This window comes from Peromyscus californicus, unplaced genomic scaffold, assembly GCF_007827085.1.
Source record: "Peromyscus californicus insignis strain IS unplaced genomic scaffold, ASM782708v3 Scaffold_13__1_contigs__length_99412109, whole genome shotgun sequence".
NCBI lineage: Eukaryota > Metazoa > Chordata > Mammalia > Rodentia > Cricetidae > Peromyscus > Peromyscus californicus.
Window position 1 is genome coordinate 8,434,685 of NW_026294424.1, and position 19,837 is coordinate 8,454,521.

Genomic DNA, 19,837 nt, shown 5'->3' on the forward strand with positions numbered 1-19,837 from the left:
TTGAATTACTTAGCATAAACTGTTCCACAACAGTCATATATCTGTCCGCACTCAAGACTCCTAAATAAAAGCACACCGACTTTACCCGAGAGCTGCTGCATCTGACCTAGCAAGGCAAAGGTGCCTAGCAGATACCACCTCCCAAAAGCACGGGCAGAACTGGCTCAAAATGCTTTTCAGAGTTATATTGCTGTGCCCTTTCTAGGAGGGAAACTAGCCTATTTCTACCCGCACCTCTGTCTCCAGAGAGTACATCAAATCCCGAACACATAGATGACAAAGTGGAGCTAAGGGGTTACTAGGTTACAGTTATGTTGACACGTCCTGGCTCTAGGAACGTCCCTCCCTCCTTGCTCACATACTACAAACAGTAGAAGTGGGCAAATTACAGAAGTCCCATAGAAGGCAACAATCACCTAGAAACCACTTCTACTGAGTTCGGAGTGTTGGGAACACTTCATTCTGCCGTTCTACAGCCCAGCTTTACCTTTTGCCGGGATTCATCATATAAGCAGCTCACAGTATTCCCAGGGTAAACTAGGTGTCTAGTCTTTAGTGAACTGGGAAACACTATAAAAAAAGGAACATTTAAATTTTTACTGATGGCCTTTTGTACATGGTGGTACATTCTGTGCATGTTGCCTACAGTGTATCCTTCAATGTTCACCAACACTGCACAGGAGTGAGTTATCATCATACTCCCTTTAACCGAGGTTCACGGAGCTCAAAGTTTGTCTCAAAAATCGCACAGAAAATAAGTCTCAGCCTTTTCTCTAATCCGAACTGGCAAGGAAACAAAGCAACTCCGAGTTTTCTTTGACCAGCAAAACCCTTGTCTTTGCAACATCATAATCTGCAAGTTAGGGTGGAGACCCAAGCGGCAGGTTCACAGCGTATGCTCAGCACCCGACAACCCGCAAAGAAACTGAACTGGGCCGGACGACATCCTCACGCCTGTTCTTCCACTGGGAAGGGATTCTGCGGCAAGGAAGGGCGTGTGGAAACTAAGCAGAGTCCCGGCTTCCATCCTGGCTGAGGGCAACACCTCGGGCGGACCGCGCGGTGGACTCGGCCGGGGGAGCAGGACGCCGGACTCGGCGTAGTCTGCACTCGGGACGGGCGACCTTAGCCGTCACGCACCCCTTCTCTCCCGTGAGCTCCAAAGGAGCTGCGTCCCGGGAAGTTCGAAGCCGGCGCGCGGGACACAGTCCTGGTAACGGGGCAGGCGCGTCCACGCCGCGTTCGGGGACAGAAGCCCAGGCATCGCCTGCTCCGGGGTCCACGCGCGAGGGAAGGAGAGCGGGGCGTAGGGGGGGGAGGGCCGGGGTCTCACTCACCGGGGCCGGGGCGGGGGCCGGGCGCGGGCCGGGCCGCCAGAGTGAGCGCAGCGGCGGAGAGCAGCGCGAGGCGGGCGGCGGGCGGCGCCATGGGCCGTCAGTGCGGGACCCCCGGGCGCGGCCCGGGGCAGAGGGGGCAGCTCCGGGAGCCGGGGGCGGCCATGGGAGCAGGACGGAGCTCAGCGTCGCCCCGCCCCGGCCGGCCGGCCCGCCCCGGCCCGCCCTCCTCAGCGCCGCCCCCACCACCAGCCGCCGGCCAGCCTCCGGAGCCCGGCCGACTGCGCACGCGCGTCCTGGACCCGCCGCCTGCCACTCACGCCCCCGAGCCCGCCCCCCGCCCCCGGCCCCACCCCTAGGGGCGCTAGGCTAGGCCACTGGAGGTGTGGCGTCTACAGGTGAGGGCGGGACCCGGGCGGGACCCGGCCCTGCCTCCGAGTCCCCACGCTGAGGGTTGGCGGGGTTGACACAGGCCGGGCGCCCAGTGACCCCCATCGCCACCCTCACCTGGGTCGTGGCCCACGCGCGGGCTCCACCTCTGCGGTAGTAACCAGTGCAAAGCGCCTCTCTTGCTAGACTCATGGTCGTGGTTAGCCAAAGCTTGTTTTGGAGTCCGCCTGACCCGGTTCGTATCCCACTTGGTCACTCGTAAGATCTTGTACCAGTTTAAAGGAAACGGGGCTTCCTTCTGCTAAGTGGAGTGTCGACACCATCTGTTCCATAAAGCGGTTGTACAGAATGAGATGATGCATGGAAACCACGCACGCACAGTAGGAGCTCAGTAAATGTGGAGTTCTTTCTCCTTGTGAAGTCCTGCAGCTATCAAAGCGACGGCATACTGAGCCCTGTACAGAATCCTATCACATCCTGTGCCAACTAGGGCAACTTATTGTTCTTTTAAAAATATTTTATTTGTAGCCGGGCGGTGGTGGCGCATGCCTTTAATCGCAGCACTCAGGAGGCAGAGGCAAGTGGATCTCTTGTGAGTTAGAAGCCAGTCTGGTCTACAGAGCGAGTTCCAGGACAGCCAGGACTGTTACACATAGGGGTAAAATATACATACATACATATATATATTATTTTTTCTATGTATGTGTGTGTGTGTTCGGATGCATGCGTGAGGTCAGAGACCCACTTGAGGGAGTCGGTTCTCCTTGTACCATGTGGGTTCTGGGAATCGAACTCAGGTCGTCAGGCTTGGTAGCAATTGCCTTTCCCTGCTGAGCCATCGTACCAGTTTCATATTTATTATTATTATTATTATTTTATCATTAGTTTTAGTCAGGGTCTCACTATGCAGTGCTGGCTAGCTTGGAACCATAGATTAGGCTGGCCTCAAACTCACCTTTCCGCCTACGACTCCAAAGTGCTGGATTAAAGGTGTGCGTCCCCACTCCCGGTTAAATTACTTCTAATTAGCATAAAATGGGTGGCACTATACATATATTGTATTTTGCTCAACCATCAGCAAAATAGGAACAATAAAAGACCTCAAGATTCAAAGAGATAGAAGTAACTAAAGTGATCAACTCGATGGGGTAGGCGCTGTGTCTCTTGCAGACGGAAGATTGGGGCTCCAGAGAGCTGGTTGCTTAAAATCTCCGCCTCCCCAGGCAGGGCCCTCTCCCCGCTGTGTCTCGAATCTCCTTCCTCCTCCTCACACCCCCAGGCAGCGGGGATTTTCCTATTGCTCTCTCCTAAAACGCCACGGTGACGCCTGGCGGGACAGGTCCGGGCCGCGCGCCGGGAGCTTTCAAGTCCTTGGTCCGGGGCTGGCAAGTGCGGGCCTGCGCCCTGCTGGGCGGCGGGAACATCTGCCCTCGTGTGCCGACTCGCTGCGCCCCGGAGCAGGGCTGGGCGGTCCTGGCCCCGCGGGATTCCCTGGCCTGCATGGGGTACACCCACCCCTGTGCCCCTCGCCCTCTTGCTGGGCCTGCGTTCCCCCTGCCTTCCCACACTCAAGAGGTAGCTCCTAGAGCTGGGCCCCAAGGGCGTAGCTACCTCCCACGAGGCGCCTGCCTTTCTGTCCCTCTCCACCCACACGACCCAGAGCTGTGGCAAGAAGAATCTTGTTCAATTGTTTGTTTTCCCTGTCGTTCCTGAATTCAAAAACCCTCGGTGCTCCTGAGTGGACGCCCCCACCACCCAGTGGACACACCCTCCACCTGCTAGTGAGAACACAGCCTCCATCTTCCTCCACACATGCCTCTGTTGTACAAGCTTTTTTTTATTGAGGGCCTGACATGAACCATGAGGACTGGTCATCACCGACAGGAGAGCGCTTCTGCCCACAGTTTCAACAAGGAAAGGGCAGTAAGCTTAGCCTGCGGTGACCATGACGGGCTGCTAACACCCGCTCTAGAGGAAGGGAGTGTCACAGGACCCTGACCTGGGATTCCAACCTCTCTCCTGCCCCAGGTGCTTGTGATCTCGGGAGAGGTGGAAGGTCAGCTGAAGGCAGCTCTCCACAGGGCTGCTTCTTGGAGGTTGTTACTCAAGGTAGGATAGGACTTTTTGGTGGGACACCTGTTTTTGAGTCACCCCAGCTCCTGTAGTGAAGCCCAACAAATTCATTGGTTCACCAAACTGGGCTTGGGAGGAGTCTTCACTATCTGCTGTTGGTGCTAAGTTTAGGGCGAATGGGTGTTGGTTCATGCCTCCTCAGGAAAGGAAACACACCAGCCTTTTTGCTCCTCCAGTGAGGTCTGAGGCCTCGACACTCTTGGCTTTCACCCTCAAAAGCAGAATTACCTTCAAAGCCACAGAATATGAACAGGTAACACTGGTGCAGACTCTAGGTAGAGGCCAGCCCGTCCCTCCCTTCAACAAATTACCAGTCATGGGGTGGGAATACAGCTCAGCGGGGCGTTCCCCTAGCGTGCACAAAGACCCGAGTTCAACCCCCAGCACCAAGTAAACAAGCTGGGCGGCACACACATGCCTGTCATCTCAGCTTTTAGGAGGTTGAGGCAGGAGAACCGAGAGAATTCAAGGTCATCCTCAGCTATATAAGTACAAGGCCAGCCTGGGCTACATGACACTGTTTCAAAACAAAGACCCATCCGTAGGGAACATGAGACCAGCTGAGGACATAGCCAGGTTTAGGATGTGTGTGTGCCTGAGGGTATTTCAGAAAAACCGACACACGGTGCTCTGTGCGTGTTCGACCCGCACTTCACTGGTTGAGCCACATCTCCAACCCTAACCCTAAATATTTGTTGAAGGAAGGCGGGCTCACATCTGTCCCCCTTGGGGCTGGAAATGTGGAACACTGAGCTAGAGAGAGCGCACTTGCCTGATGTGAGTGAGTCCTTGGGTTCCACCCAAACCACTGCAGTAATCCGTGGGGATGCTGGGGGGAAGTTAAGCAGGACAGAGTTTACTAGACTCTACATCTCCTTTGGGTGTTAGAGGAGAACACAGGAAGGGGTCACACAGGAGATTGAAAGCAAGGTTATTTTGGCCAACCCGTGGCATTCAGGCTTCGTGATAACAGCTTTGGACTATTCTGCCTCTCCCCTGTATAGACAGTTGTCCTTGCAGGACAAGCTTTCATTAGGCTTTGGTACATACAGTAAGAATGAGCTCGACAGTTTGTATGGCTGAGTAGGAAATGAAAATACAGGGTCCTAGATGGGCATGGCGGTGCACGCCTTTAATCCCAGTACTCAGGAGGCCAGCCTGGTCTACAGATTGAGTTCCAGGACAGCCAGGGCTACACAGCGAAACCCTAAATACAGGTGCTATGTTCAGATTTACTGAGGTAGAAAGATTGTTGGCTGTTCAGTGCCGAGAGTGAGAGACCGTCTCAAACAAAACAAGGATTTCAAGATGGTAACAGCGGAGCCTTAAGAAATGGTTTCAAAGCCAGGTGGTGGTGGCACACACCTCTAATCCCAGCACTCAGGAGGCAGAGGGAGGGAGATCTCTGAGTTCAAGGCCAGCCTAGGCAACAGAGCAAGTTCCAGGACAGCCAGGGCTACGCAGAGAAACCCTGTCTCAAACCGCCTCTCCTCACAAAAAAAGGTTGAGACTTCCCTAAGCACTTTGGATCTTTGTCACTACACAGGCGGCACACCCATGAAAGTGACCCTGTGCATAATTCAGCCTGTGAGCTCCTGCCCCCTGGGCTGCTGTGAGAAAGAAGCATCTCTCTGGCCCTCCCTACCCCCACCTTCTGTCTGAAGCTAAAAGTCCAGCACAGGTGATGGAAACATCGTACGGGAAGCTAAAAATACAGCTGAGTGCGTCTAGGTCATAGCGCTTAAGGGCTCAAGGTCTTTTGCTCAGTTATGTGGTGCTGGCCTCCAGCAGGGAGCAGCCCCAAATGCTCACTTCCATGCTTTGAATGCCTGGGGAGTTTCGGAGCCTTATTTCATGGAAAGAATGAGGACATTCATAGTAGCCCCTTGCCTTCAGGAAGATGCTAATATCTGAGTCTATTTACCTGCTTACACTTTGCAGTCAGATCCTTTTCCTCTTCCTGGGAGACCTCCCTAAGCTGGTAGAGTTCGGCGCGGTCTAGTGTTTAAACTATCAATTGGAACACTTTTGCTCAGAAGACTGTCATGTTGCAAATAGGCACAACACAAGGGTGTGTGGTCCCGAACATCTAGAGATTTTACTTGCCAGGCATATCGGTGCACACTCTTAAGGCCAGCACTCTAGAGGCAAGGGCAGGCAGTTCTCTGTGAGTCTGAAGCCAGTGTGTCCTAACATAGGCAGTCCCATGCTAAAGGGCAACATAGTGAGACTTTGTCTTTAAAATAAATTCCTAAGTGCTTTGCAGTGCTTCTAATCAAATGATCATATTCCACAGAACCCCTCCCCCAGGTGTTATGAAGGAGGACCCTGAGGACCAATGAGATGCTTCAGCAGAGCAAGGCACATGCCACCAAGCCTAGTGACCTGAGTTTGATCACTGGGGCTCACATAGCAGAAAGAGAACTGACTCCCGTAAATTGTCCTCTGACCCCCACACTCAAGCCTTCAAACACACGGGCGCATACACACAGAAAGACACACTACATGACTAATGTGATTTTACACACACACACACACACACACACACACGAAAGAGACTGGGAATATAGGTCAATTAGTGGAGTGCTTGTCTTGCACACACAAAGTTGTGGGCTCCTTACGCAGCACTGACTAAACTGGGTGTGGTACACACCATTGTAATCCCAGGACTTGGGAGTAGAGCAAGTCAGGCAGTGTAAGGCCAGCCTGGGATACAAAGTCCTGTCTCACCAAAACTCCATGATGAACAAAATAATTCTGCCTCTGTCTGTCTGTCTGGATCAAGCACATGGCCTTCCACCACTGAACTACATGTACCCATTCTCAGCATTTCAAACAAACACTGGATCATTTTCTCAATTTCTTTTTCTTTTTCTTTTTTCTTTTTTTTTTTTTTTTTTTTTGGTTTTTCGAGACAGGGTTTCTCTGTGTAGCTTTGCGCCTTTTCCTGGAACTCACTTGGTAGCCCAGGCTGGCCTCGAACTCACAGAGATCCGCCTGGCTCTGCCTCCCGAGTGCTGGGATTAAAGGCGTGCGCCACCACCACCCGGCTCTTTTTTTTTTTTATTTGTTTATTTTGTACACAATGTTCTGGCTGCAGGTGAGAAGAGAGCACCAGATCTCATTACAGGTGGTTGTGAGCCACCATGCGGTTGCTGGGAATTGAACTCAGGACCTCTGGAAGAACAACCAGTGCTCTTAACCACTGAGCCATCTCTCCAGCCCCTATTCTCTCAATTTCTATGGACTTAGACCTGGCTCAGCACCGTGTTTACAGATCCTGCCTCCCCAGGTTCCTAGTTCAGGATCTAGTGATAGGAATTCCAAGAGAGCTGGGAATTCACTGTTCTGAATTCAGAGCGTGAACTGTGGGGACATTTGGGTGAAAACAAGGGAATGGAGTCATCTTGAATTTAAAGTCAGGTGGCAAGTGGCCCCCGGGTAAACAGAACGTCAGTTACCATCTCAGGTCCAAGGCCTGTGACTGGTGAAGAGTCCACACATGTGCTCTATGCCACGCGTCACAGTTCAGGACTCTCCACATTTGCTCTCCCAAGTTTTTCTGTCCTTTTGCACCACGGACCTCAGCTGTGTCCCCATCTGGGTGTGGGAGTTGGTTGCTTGTGTGCCAGGATAAACCAACTGAGGAGACAAGGGGGACTGTCCACCGCAGCTTGAAGGGTGGAGCCATAAAGGGAGAAGACAAGAATTCATAAAAGCAGGCACACGTTCCTCTTGATTAGCGGGTCTTCCAGAAAGAAAATAAGAGCTGAGAAAAACTAAAGAGAAGGAAGAAAGATTACAGGAGCTAAAAATACTAGGAAGAAAGCTTGGCTGCGCGTCCGAGGAGGACAGATGTGTTTCCAAACCGAAGCATGAGCTTGAATACGTCGAGGAGCTCAGCTCCAAACATGTGGGAAACAAGGACTCTTTAGACTGAGCTCAGCAGAATATCATAAAAAAGGTCCATAAAGCATGACACACAGGAACGGGACAATGTGGACCTCCTCCTCCCTTAACCCCAAACTCTCCTACCCAGGCACTACCCAGGCCTAACTCTACTTAGATTCCATTAGGACACACCAAGTGTGTTCAGGGTGGTATAGCCACGAAATGGATCTCACTGCCCAGACCAAATGACAACACCAAAGCCCTCACGGCGGCTTCAGGAACATGGGCCAAATCGTATTTGGAGCCTGACTTAATGATTCTAAAGAACCTTTGAGGCAAGAACCTCTGAAGAGCCTAGCTGCTTTCCTTATGTATCCACAGTTGCCCCTTCCCCTGCCATCTAACAGAGAATTTCCCAGAAATGCAGTATTCCAGAAAATTCCACAGTCAGGTGACTCAAAAGCTAATGACCACTCAGTGAAAACGAATCAGGAAAGGAGATGTTATGGATCTGGGGACAGAGCTCAGTGGTCAGGCACTTCCCTAGCATGTAGGAGGCAGAGAGGGAAGGAGGGAGGGAGAGAGGGAGGGAGAGATGGGGAAGGAGGGAGAGATGGGGAGGGAGGGAGGGCGAGGAGAAGAGGGATGCTTTGATAACCCAAGCTGCATCAGAAATTTTTTTTAACCTTAAAGAGGTCCATTCTTTGGCTTTGTAAGCCACACTGATTCATATGAAAACCTGAGATGAAGGCCATACCAAATGTTGGATCATGCCATTTAAGTGTATGGGCAGCAGGGACCAGAGAGGGGTTGATAAGCAAATAGGTCACAATGTAACATCAATAAAAGCATTTTCTACTTTCTTTCTGGCGTTTAAAAAACACTTATTGTGTGTGTGTGTCAGCATGTGTATGGAGGTCAGAAGACAAGTATAAGCGGCCTGGAGGTCAAGCTCAGGTCACCAGGTATAGCGGCTAGCACTCTTATCTGCTCAGCCATCTCAATAACCCTGTTATCTACTTTAAAGTTCACTTGATTATTAGTGTTGTTGTCATGTGTGTGTGTGTGTGTGTGTGTGTGTGTGTGTGTGTGTGTGTGTGTGATGAGTGTGTTGTGTGCCATGGCACACATGTAGAGGTCAGAGGACAACTTGGTGGGGTTGGTTCTCTCCTTCCACCTCGTGGGTTCTGGCAACTGGACTCAGGTCAACAGGCTTGCACTGTCAGGCAGACAGCAAGCATCTTTTTTTTTTTTTTTTTTTTTTTTGGTTTTTCGAGACAGGGTTTCTCTGTGTAGCTTTGCGCCTTTCCTGGAACTCACTTGGTAGCCCAGGCTGGCCTCGAACTCACAGAGATCCGCCTGCCTCTGCCTCCTGAGTGCTGGGATTAAAGGCGTGCGCCACCACCGCCCGGCTACAGCAAGCATCTTTATTCACCGAACCATCTTGCTGACCCTCATTATCTACTTTCTTTTTTAAAAGAATTTATTTGAAGCTGGGTGTAATGTCACATGACTTTAATCCCAGCACTTGGGAGGCAGAGGCAGGCAGATCTCTGTGAGTTTGAAGCCAGCCTGGTCTACAGAGTGAGTTCCAGGACAGCCAAGTCTACATGGTGAGACCTTGTCTCGAAAAAAAGAATTTATATTTTTATTTATGCATACATATGTTTGTGTGAATGTATGCCATGTGTGTGGTGCCCATGGAGGCCAGAGGAAAGCATTAGGTTCCATAGAGTTATAGGTGTTTGTGAGCTGCTGGGAACTGAACTCAAGTCCTCTGGAAGAGCAGGGAGTGCTCCTAACTGCTGAGCCCTCTTGCTAGTTACTATCTATCAATACATCCCTCAGTTTAATATGTATCATCTGAAGACAAAAAGTACCATACTTCTTCCTTCAGAATCCTAGTGCAAGAATATTACATATTTGGCACCAATTTTGTGGGTAGTTGTAGAATATTATTTTGAGGTGTGTTACATTTGTTAATGGTGTGGAATATTTGCTTTAATGATGCAAAGATATTTTGCATTCTTTTGTGTTGCATTAACTCTGTGAAGCTGTGTTACTGTGCTTGTCTAAAACACCTGATTGGTTTAATAAAGAGATAAACAACCAATAGCAAGGCAGGAGAAAGGATAGGCGGGGGCCAGCAGGCAGAGAGAATAAATAAGGAGGAGAAATCTGGGAGGAGCAAGAGGAGAGATCAAGGGGGGGGAGGAGGAGGAGGAGGAGGAGGAGGAGGAGGAGGAGGAGGAAGAGGAAGAAGAAGAAGAAGAAGAAGAAGAAGAAGAAGAAGAAGAAGAAGAAGAAGAAGAAGAAGAAGAAGAAGAAAGGGGCCAGCCACCCAGCTACAGAACCAGCAACAGAGTAAGAAAGAAAGAAATACAGAAATAGAGAAAGGTAAAAGCCCAGAGGCAAAAGGTAGATGGGCTAATTTAGGTTAAGAAAAGCTGACAAGAGGCAAGCCAAGCTAAGGCCTGGCATTTATAATTAAGAATAAGCCTCTGTGTGTGATTAATCTGAGAGCTGGGTGTGTGATTAATCTGGGAGCTGGGTGGCAGGCCCTCCCAAAGTAGAAAAAAGTAACAACAGGCAGTGGTGCCAGGACCCCTCTGCACTGCTCCTCTTCATTCTCATGGCAATCCTTTTGGAGATGCTGCCACTACCCCTGTCTCATGGAGGAGAAAATGCCTGTTCAGAGATATGCATTCGCTTGCCTGCTGAGTGGTGGATCTGGGACAGCAACTTAGGTTAGAACAATTTCTGAGTCTTGACAAAGTCTTGTGACAAGACAGGACGAGATCTGAGCTCAGGGACAGTGGGTAGACAGACCAGAGAAAAGGCAGAGTCACTGTGACAACTGTGAGTGGCCCAGAGCAAGGGCTATGGAGACTTTGGCTAGGTCTACTAGCCATAGGGCCTGGGCCATTGTTTTTGAGCAACTTGTGCTTCAGTTTCTTCATTTGTAAACTAGGGGTAGTAGCAACATCCACACCCATGTGACTGTAGGTAGCATTTCACGATATGAGCTTGACTAGCAGCTGGCCTTCATTAAGGGTTTAATAAATACTAATTTTATTGATGCAGGAGAAATAGCGCAAGTGAAGTTACTAAGGGTTGGGTTAAGAAGAATGAGGTGTACCTTTAGGGTGCAGTCAACTGAAAGTGAGCCACGCTGAACAAAGAGATGGAAGTGAATCAAACCTGAAGAGTACAGGGCTGGAGCAATGGCCACACACTTGAGAGCACCTGCTGTTCTAGTGAACCAGAGTTTGGTTCCTGGCACCCACATAGTGGTTCACAGCTGCCTGTAAGGGATCTGGCATCTTCCTCTGGCTTTCTTGGCCACTTGCACACACATGCACATACACACAAATCATAAAATAAATCTTTAAAATACTATTAAAAAATGAAGAGTGGGGCTGGGGATAGAGGTCAGGGATAGAGTGCTACTCTAGCATGTTTGAGGCCCAAGGTTTAAATGCCTGGCATGCCAGAGAGAGAGAGACAGAGACAGAGACAGAGAGACAGAGAGAGACAGAGACACATACCCATGTGAATGACGGTGTGCCAGAAGGCTCACAGTGCTTCTCAGAAGCCAAGTTGTGTCTCTCCATCATTCAATGACAAAACGAATGTCGTAAATATGGTGGACCAATGTCTAGAAGAAAGGAGGAAGTGAGGAAAGTCAACTTGTGATGGGGAAGGATGCTGGACATGGTCGCAAATGCCTATAATCCCAGTACTCAGGAGGCTGAGGCAGGAGGATCATGCATTCCAGATCACAGTCTAGATGGCATTACGTAAGGAGCCTTGGGGCAGGGGAGGGGAACTGGGGAAGAAAAGGAGAACAGAATGATTCTCACAATGGCTTCCTGTTCCTGCCTAGTCTCTGCCAAGCAGAGTGGAACGCAGATGGTGACTGTCTGGAGACCTACAAGCACGGTTGCCACCTCTGCAGGATTCATTCACTGGTTTGGAAGGATGTTTGCTTGTCTGGTTTTCGATATTTGCAAACCCTTCCCAACGACAAACCTTTTCCAATACCCTGCTCTAAAACTGACCCACCTCTTGGGAGGTGAAGCCAGAGCTGGCTGCTGAAGAGGCCTCCTTGTCTTCCCAAGTGTCTGTGGGTCCAGATGCCATGGGCCTGGGGGTGGCTCTACCACAGGGCAGCCTGTGTTGCGGTCGGCCTGCCAGCTTTGATTCTCTCCAGGGACAACAGTTGAAATTTCAAACAGGCAACACATGGCGATTCCAGGAGTCCCTGCCAGACTCACGCTTTGGTTTTCCACCCTTTCACTCTCCTCCCACTCTGCGAGGAGCCTTCTTCGGCATTTTGTGTATGAAAAAAAAAAAAAAATCAAAACCAGCAACAGGACCAGCACCTGAGAAGGAGCGAGGCATTGCCCAAGAGTTCCCAGGAAGAGGCTGTCTTTGTTCCCATTTCCAGGCCTTTATAGTGCTAACAGCTCTAATTACTGCATCTGCCATGGGATGTAAAATAAAACCACATTCCAGAAACCATGTCATCTCCTTGGGCGAGAGACATAGGGAGAGGTGCTCAGGGGCTGCAGGAGTATGTTCTTTCCTTGCTGGTCCCGAACCTTGGCAGCTATTTTGATAATTTGAAGTACCCTCTTTTATGTGCATGGAGAAAGGCACTTTTGCGCACATAAGGATGGATCCTGACATCTGTACCCATATAATATGGTCTGCATGCCTGGTGCTATTTTATGCAAAGCATGCTTCCTAGGAACACTGGGATTTTCTCCCAAGTCTTTCAGGGAAAATGAAGACTCCAGAAGTTTCTGAGCTTCTTTTAACATTATTTGATTCGTAAAATCTGATGATGTAATACTTGGCCACACTCACCTCACAAACCCAAGTGACATCACAAAAACTGGAGTGGATGGCTCAAAACTGCCCAAATGCCAGCCAGAATCTAAACAGCCAGTGATTTGTCCCAGATAAGAGACAAGTGGCTAGACTAGAAATATGAAAACCAACAACACATAAATAGCATAAAACAGCACGGAGGTGGGGGTACACATTTCTTCCCCTTAAGGGGACTAAAATAAAATTTAAGGCAACTGAAACATGGCAAGGTAATTTTATTTTTAAAAAAGATTTATTATGTGTATGTGTGAACCTAATATGTATACCACATATGTGCAGGAGCTCAAGGAGGCCAGTTCCCCTGGAACTGGAGGCCGTGAGCCTCCATATGGGTGCCGGGCAACCTGGTCCTCTGCAAGAGCAGCCAGCTCTCAGCTGCTGAGCTCTCTATTCCCTGAATAGGTGACATTTCTTAAAAAGCCAGGTCTCTTTGTGTGATTAAGTCTATCCAAGTTGTTCCCTTGTTCTTAGCCAGTCCCGGGGAGTACGTTTTGGTTTTTATGGACTGGAATGTATTTCCCTATTGAGTGGCTTACAAGGCTCTTGCTATCAGGTTAGAAGGTGTATTCACGATCCAGCAGGACTTACCTGCTGTCACGTGTGTTCAAATGTGCATGAGTTGTGACCACAACTTATACAGAAGTTTTGCAAGGTTCTCCTACTCCTTTCCTGCTTGCTATGGATTCGCTATCTTTCCAGTAGGCAATCTGTCTTACGTTCTTACTGAGCTCTTCCTGACTCCAGCTTCTTGCCCCAGCATGCTGTTCTTTAAGAACCAAATATTGTGACCTTTTAAAATTTATATCTTTCCCTTACTTGGTATGGAGAGTCTAGACGAGCAGGAGGCACAAACCCCAGCAAGGTTTCTAAGACCTGGGGTAAAGGAATAACAAGTGAAATGACTACTTTAACAGCTAGTCTCTAATATACTTTCTAGTTTCTGCATGGGAACTGCTCTGTAACAACAAAAAAATCACTTCCTCTTTATATCTGTAGCACTCAATCAATGTGAGACAAGATCCCAGCATCCCTACCTATGGACTCTGACAATCCATTTTATTGAACACCAAGCTTCAGGACTGCTATGTGGTCTCACCAACATCTGTGCAGTCAGAATGGGTGCAAAGCAGAACAGTAAGGCCCCAGCACCAGGTGCCACCTCTTGTTGAGAAGTGGCAAAGAGCCATGTATTACCTATTTGTTCTCTCTGGTCAAAGTTGTGCTTAGATGGTAAATGAAGGGTAAATGTAGTAGAATGTTATTTATTTATTTATTTATTTATTTTTGGTTTTTTTGAGACAAGGTTTCTCTGTGTGGCTCCGTGCCTTTCCTGGGATCTCACTCTTTAGACCAGGCTGGCCTCGAACTCATAAAGATCCGCCTGGCTCTGCCTCCCAAGTGCTGGGATTAAAGGCGTGCGCCACCACTGCCTGGTGTAGAATGTTATTTTAAGCTGTGTTACTTTTGTTTATGTTGCATTTGTTTAACTCTGTGAAGCTGTGTTACTGTGCCTGTCTACAACACCTGATGGTCTATAAAGAACTGAATGGCCAATAGCAAGGCAGGAGAAAGGATAGGCGGGGCTGGCAGGCAGAGAATATATATATAGAAGAAAACTGGAAGGAGACAGAAAAGAGGAGCCAGAGAAGGAGGAGGACTCCTGGGGCCATCCACCCAGCTACACAGCAAGCCACAGAGTAAGACACAAAGAAAGGTCTACAGGAATAGAAAAGGAAAAACCCAGAGGCAAAAGGTAGTCAGGCTAAGTTAAGGAAAGCCGGCAAGAAACTAAGCCAAGCTAAGGCCTGGGGCTGAAGTCTCCCTGTGTCCCACCTGGCCCAGGGTCAGGACAAATCCCTCTCACCCACCAGTCCTGCAGCCGCTTGGACCCAAGTAAACACACGGAGGCTTATATTCATTAAAACTGCTTGGCCATTAGCTCAGGCTAACTACTGACTAGCTCTTTTTGGTCTTTCAATGGGTTTCAATTTTCATTGTTTAGGATGATTAGTTACAAGTTGTTAATGGTCAGAAAAAGAGCTAAACAAAGGAGATTAGATTTAAGATTCTTATTTGAAAAAAAAAGATATAGATAAGAGGTAGATTGAACCTACTCTGAAAAAAAAAGATATAGAAATGATAGAATAAAGGGTAGATTATTGAATCTACTCTGAAAAGAGCCGGGTGGTGGTGGCATATGCCTTTAATCCCAGCACTCGGGAGACGCTAGCCCGCCGTCCAGGGAGCAGCATGTAATGGCACACAGGTAAAGCCATGGAACACGTGGTGACATATAGATTAACAAGAATGGGCTGAGTTTGCCGGGCGGTGGTGGCGCACGCCTTTAATCCCAGCACTCGGGAGGCAGAGCCAGGCGGATCTCTGAGAGTTCGAGGCCAGCCTGGACTACCAAGTGAGTTCCAGGAAAGGCGCAAAGCTACAAAGAGAAACCCTGTCTCGAAAAACCAAAAAAAAAAAAAAAAAAAAAAAAAAAAGAATGGGCTGAGTTTAAGTGTAAGAGCTAGTCAGTAGTTAGCCTGAGCTAATGACCAAGCAGTTTTAATTAATATAAGCCTCTGTGTGCTTACTTGGGTCTGAGCGTCTGCGGACTGGGTGGGACACAGGAAAGCTTCAGCTACAAAGGCCGGGCATTCATAAATAAGAATAAGGCCCCATGTGTGATTTACTTGGGAGCTGGGTGGTGCCCCCCCAAAAAAAGAGCCCAAAACCAAAATACAACAGATAAATGCCACAGCGTGCCTTCCAAGCTCAGAGAAGCAAAATCCTTAAAGGGACTGAAGCCCAGAGATAGTATGCTACCTTTAAAAATTTGTGTTTTCAGAAAAAAAAGGACCAGGCACAAATAAAGACAAGTAGCCCAGGTGATCCAGCCTCTCAGAATGCCTCTCTTGCAGCTTCCTCAAAATTCTGCATCCAGAACAACTTCAAAGCTGCTAGCTGAGATGGTCCAGCCTCACAGACTATCCAGCCAGGACTTCAAATAAGCTCTACACTCTCCCATCACACAAACACTAAACAAAACATAATACTACAGTTAGCTATCTCAGGACTTGACCATTATCTGAATTTTCTCAGGGTCCCCTAAAGATGCTCTTGTCCCCAGATAGCAGAAAGCAGTCTAGAGAACCCAACGCCCACATTCCCAAGAGGTGGGGTGGGTGAATTTGGTCATTTGGTGGGTTATAGATGTTTGTGGTCATTTAGGGGTGGTGGTGATTACAAGCTGTTATTAGTAATGGTCAGGAAAAAAGCTGGACAAAGGAGATTAGATTCAAGTATACCTGTCTGAAGGGAAAAAGGGCGTATATAATATAAAAATGACAGGATAAAAGGGTAGATTATTGCATTTATTTTCAAACTACAAAAACTAGTCTCAAATATTTTACATTGGTATGGATTTTTTAAAGTGATACAAATTTGATTATTTTTGTTTTATCGTATATGTTTCTACTCTTGTTTAAGGCATTGTATCTATACAATTCATTTAACAATGCAAATTTCTAGTCCTTGAAAGCTATTATTAAAAATTATTTAGGATAATTAAGAAATACAGGTTAGTAGTCACCTATAACATTCAACTTATAGTCATGTTAGGTATGTTTTCAAGGTCAAACAGAGATATATTTTAAACAGATGGTCTTCAAATATTTCAAAGACTTACAGAATATGGCATTTAAAATGTTTTAATAACACAAGGCTTTTCATGAGTGAGATGTCTCCTCTTGGCAGCAACAATTTACTTCAAAAAAACGCTGATGGACATTGAAGAACCTCCATATGGAGTTTGCTTTTATTTGTGGCAAAGTTAGCGACTGGGCAAAGAAACTGCCCTTGCCTTGACTGATGACAGTATGCTGTCCAAACTGGACAAGCAGGACACAAAAGAAAGTAATTGCTGAACTTCACTAAGACATGGTAGGACAGTCCTTTAAAGTTCCTGTTTCACAAAAAAAGTCTATCAGATAGACTCTAGGCCTGTAGGCCAAAGATGAATGCCCCAATGTTGCAAAGGAATCTTTGGTGACTGTCCAGGCAGCCAGATGTCTCTGTTGTTTCTTAGTTTTGGAAGTTGCTTGCTTTGTACTTCCTGTTTAATCAATTATATCCTTTTGGGTCTTTGATGGGATTAAAGACTAGATATAGTTTTCCTTTTTCCCAAATTCAAAAAATAAATTTACAAAAGGTATAAAATATATAAGGTTGAGTGATATAAAAGATTAAGTTATTTATCTAAAAAATGTTTTAAGGTCTAAAAAGATTGCTGTGGGATGGTCTGTATGTCAAATGTGTTGCTGATTGGTCAATGAATAAATCACTGATTGGCAGTGGCCAGGCAGGAAGTATAGGCGGGACTAACAGAGAGGAGAAAGGAGAGAACAGGAAGCTGGTTGAGGGAGACACTGCCAGCCGCCATCAGGACAAGGAAGATGTAAAGTACCGGTAAGCCACAAGCCACGTGGCAAAGTATAGATTAATAGAAATGGATTAATTTAAGCTGTAAGAATAGTTAGCAAGAAGCCTGCCATGGCCATACAGTTTGAAACCAATATAAGTGTCTGTGTTTACTTGATCGGGTTTGAGCGGCTTGGGACTGGCGGGTGAGAGAGATTTGTCCTGACTGTGGGCCAGGCAGGAAAACTCAAGCTACAAAAGATAGCTTTGGGGTTGGTAATACAAGTTAGGATAGAAAGTAAATTAGGTAGAAAAGTAGAAAACTTTTAACTCATCAAGATAGAATAGATAAAAAAAATATTTTCTCTAAATTTGCCAAATAGATAGGCTGGACATTGTAAATGTAATTCTTACCTGATACTTGTTCTTATTACATATAATTTTACTGGGTTAGAGTTAAACCCTTTCCTTTTTATTTAGACTAAAGGGGAAATATTGCACAATATTTGTTTGTGAAGATGTGCCTTTGCCAAGGCGCCTTCTGATTGGTTTAATAAAGAGCCGAATGACCAATAGCTAGGCAGGAAGAGGCTAGGCAGGACTTCTGGGTACAGAGAAGACTCTGGGAAGGAAAAAGGCAAAGATGCAAGGAAGACACAGAGAAGAAATAGGAGGTGCAAGATGGGAGAGGTAATACCATGTGATAGAATGTAGATTAATATAAATGGGTTAAGTTAAATGAGCTAGTTAGGAATAAGCCTAATAATAAGCTATAGGTCATGGTTTCATATTTAAAAAGTCTCCTTGTCATTATTTGGGAGTTGGCTGGCAGGACAAAAAGCTTGTTACAGGCAGAGAGACACAGACCAGGAAAGGCCAAGAGCAAGTGGCCAGTAGGCCAGTTGCTGGGCATCCCAGAGCACAGAGCCTGCAGGGGGTACCAGAGAGGTAACCAATGGCCAGAGGTGATGAGATGGGTGGGGGCAGGCAAAGCTAAGGCCAGAGATTTTACTATACAGATTTACATATCCAGGTGATGAAAATCCTAAATCTGAAGTCAGGATTTGGGGTGGAAAGGTCTCCGGGATAGAGGGATGGAACATCCTCCATTTACAGATCGAGTTATGGGGTTTGGGGTTCATTGTGTGCTTAGTTCTGCAGGATAACTTCATACACAGACAGAAGGAAGTTGACAATGAAGGGAAAAGAGAAGAGGAAGGTAGTACGCATTCATGCATACACACCTGAGGTACCTATAGCCTGTGAAATTTCACTCGCGAGAACTGGACAGCTAGAGGCCTGACCTAATGAGTTCAGTTCTGTTGCTTCATGGTGGCCAGCAGAGCTCAGAGTATGTTCAAATCCTAACTCTGACAAACCTTTGTATCCTGATTTTATCATATAAACTGATAACTGGCTCTTCTCTCACAGGGTACCATAGAGATTACATGAATTAATACATGCAAAGGCCTTTTGAACAGCTGGAAAAGAATAAATAATTAGGAGCTTGCTTAGTATGTAATAGATGTCAGCTGTGGTCATGAGCTTCTTAAGCTTTGTGGCCTTGGGCAAACCAGTTCTAATTTCCCTGCCTTTAAATCTGCCTCTGTGGACTTCACAGGGTTCTAGGGAACACACACAGTGCCATATGCAAAGATATTCAGTAACTAGACTGTGATAGGCGAATGTTGGTTGTTGCTGACTCTGAGACATGAATCCCTGATAATTATTCTGAACTCCCAAGTTTAAACTTCGACGTCTCTGCTTTCTTCTTGGCATTGAGTAAAGAAAGTTCAAAGGAAAAAAGTAACAGCCAAGATCTTGAGGACAGATATGCCAAACATGCAGCTGCTACCCAAGTGTTGTCCAGGGACGGTGGTATGACAGCCTGGAAGGGCCGGACATTGCTTCCTGAAACCCAAGAGGAACAGCAGTTGGAAGACATGCCAACCATCCATGGCATCCTCATCCAGGGTTACCAGACTCTGTACCATGCTGTGGTGGAGCCCATGCTGTGAGATCCTTCTGAAACCCCCAAGAGGAACAGACTGGAGCCAGGCAAAGCCATTAAACAAAGGCTCTGGGAAGCTCTGCACAGTCAGCTGCCCGCAGGAGTGCAGAGGAGCCTGGAGCTGTGCGGAGAGTATGACTGCTGTCCCCGAGGAATGGCCCAAGCTAAGATGAAAAGTAACTGGAACTCATAGGATTGGAGCGTCCTCTGCAGCATGTCTGAAAAATAAACTCTACTCTTCATCTAGTCTCAGAGCAGTAACTACCCTTCAGGGAAAAGAGACGAAGTCCCCAGACTTTATTATTAGTATTTGGAGACAGGATCTCTCTCTATAGACCTGGCTGTCCTAGAACTCACTATGTAGACCAGGCTAGCCTTGAACTCAGACATCCACCTGCCCCTGCCTCCCAAGCACAAGAATTAAAGTTGTAAGCCACCATGCCCAGCTGGGTTTTCTGGAGGGTGTGCGGGTGGGGATAAGAGGCAGGGCGAGGCAGGGCAAGGCAGCTATGGGGGACTGAACCTAGAAGCTTGACTGCTGACAGGTGCTCTACGACCAGGCTGCATACCCAGCACACTTTTTACTTTTTTGAGACAGGATTTCATTAAATTGCACAGGCTGGCCTTGAATGCACTCTATAGTCCAGGCTGGCCTGGAAGTTGTGGTCACCTTGCTTCTGGCTCCTGCCACACACTGCTATGTAAGGATAAAACCCAGACTCTAGCCAATACTCTGATGACTGGAAACCCCATAACTTGGACTCTGTCA

General features: G+C 47.6%; 1 protein-coding gene across 3 annotated transcripts in view; it reads right to left on the reverse strand.

Annotated features, from left to right (window-relative positions):
* LOC128108180 (kremen protein 1) overlaps positions 1-19,837 on the reverse strand; it is a 261,267-nt gene that overhangs the window by 73,972 nt on the left and 167,458 nt on the right. The window contains exon 1 of one of the 3 annotated variants that reach the window (XM_052734402.1): positions 1,338-1,521. The exons of the other annotated variants lie outside the window; for them this stretch is intronic. Within the exon in view, the coding sequence (XP_052590362.1) occupies positions 1,338-1,428 (91 nt within the window). The 5' untranslated portion in view covers positions 1,429-1,521. Of the gene's footprint in view, positions 1-1,337; positions 1,522-19,837 lie in introns of those variants that run through there. 3 annotated transcript variants of the gene reach the window in all.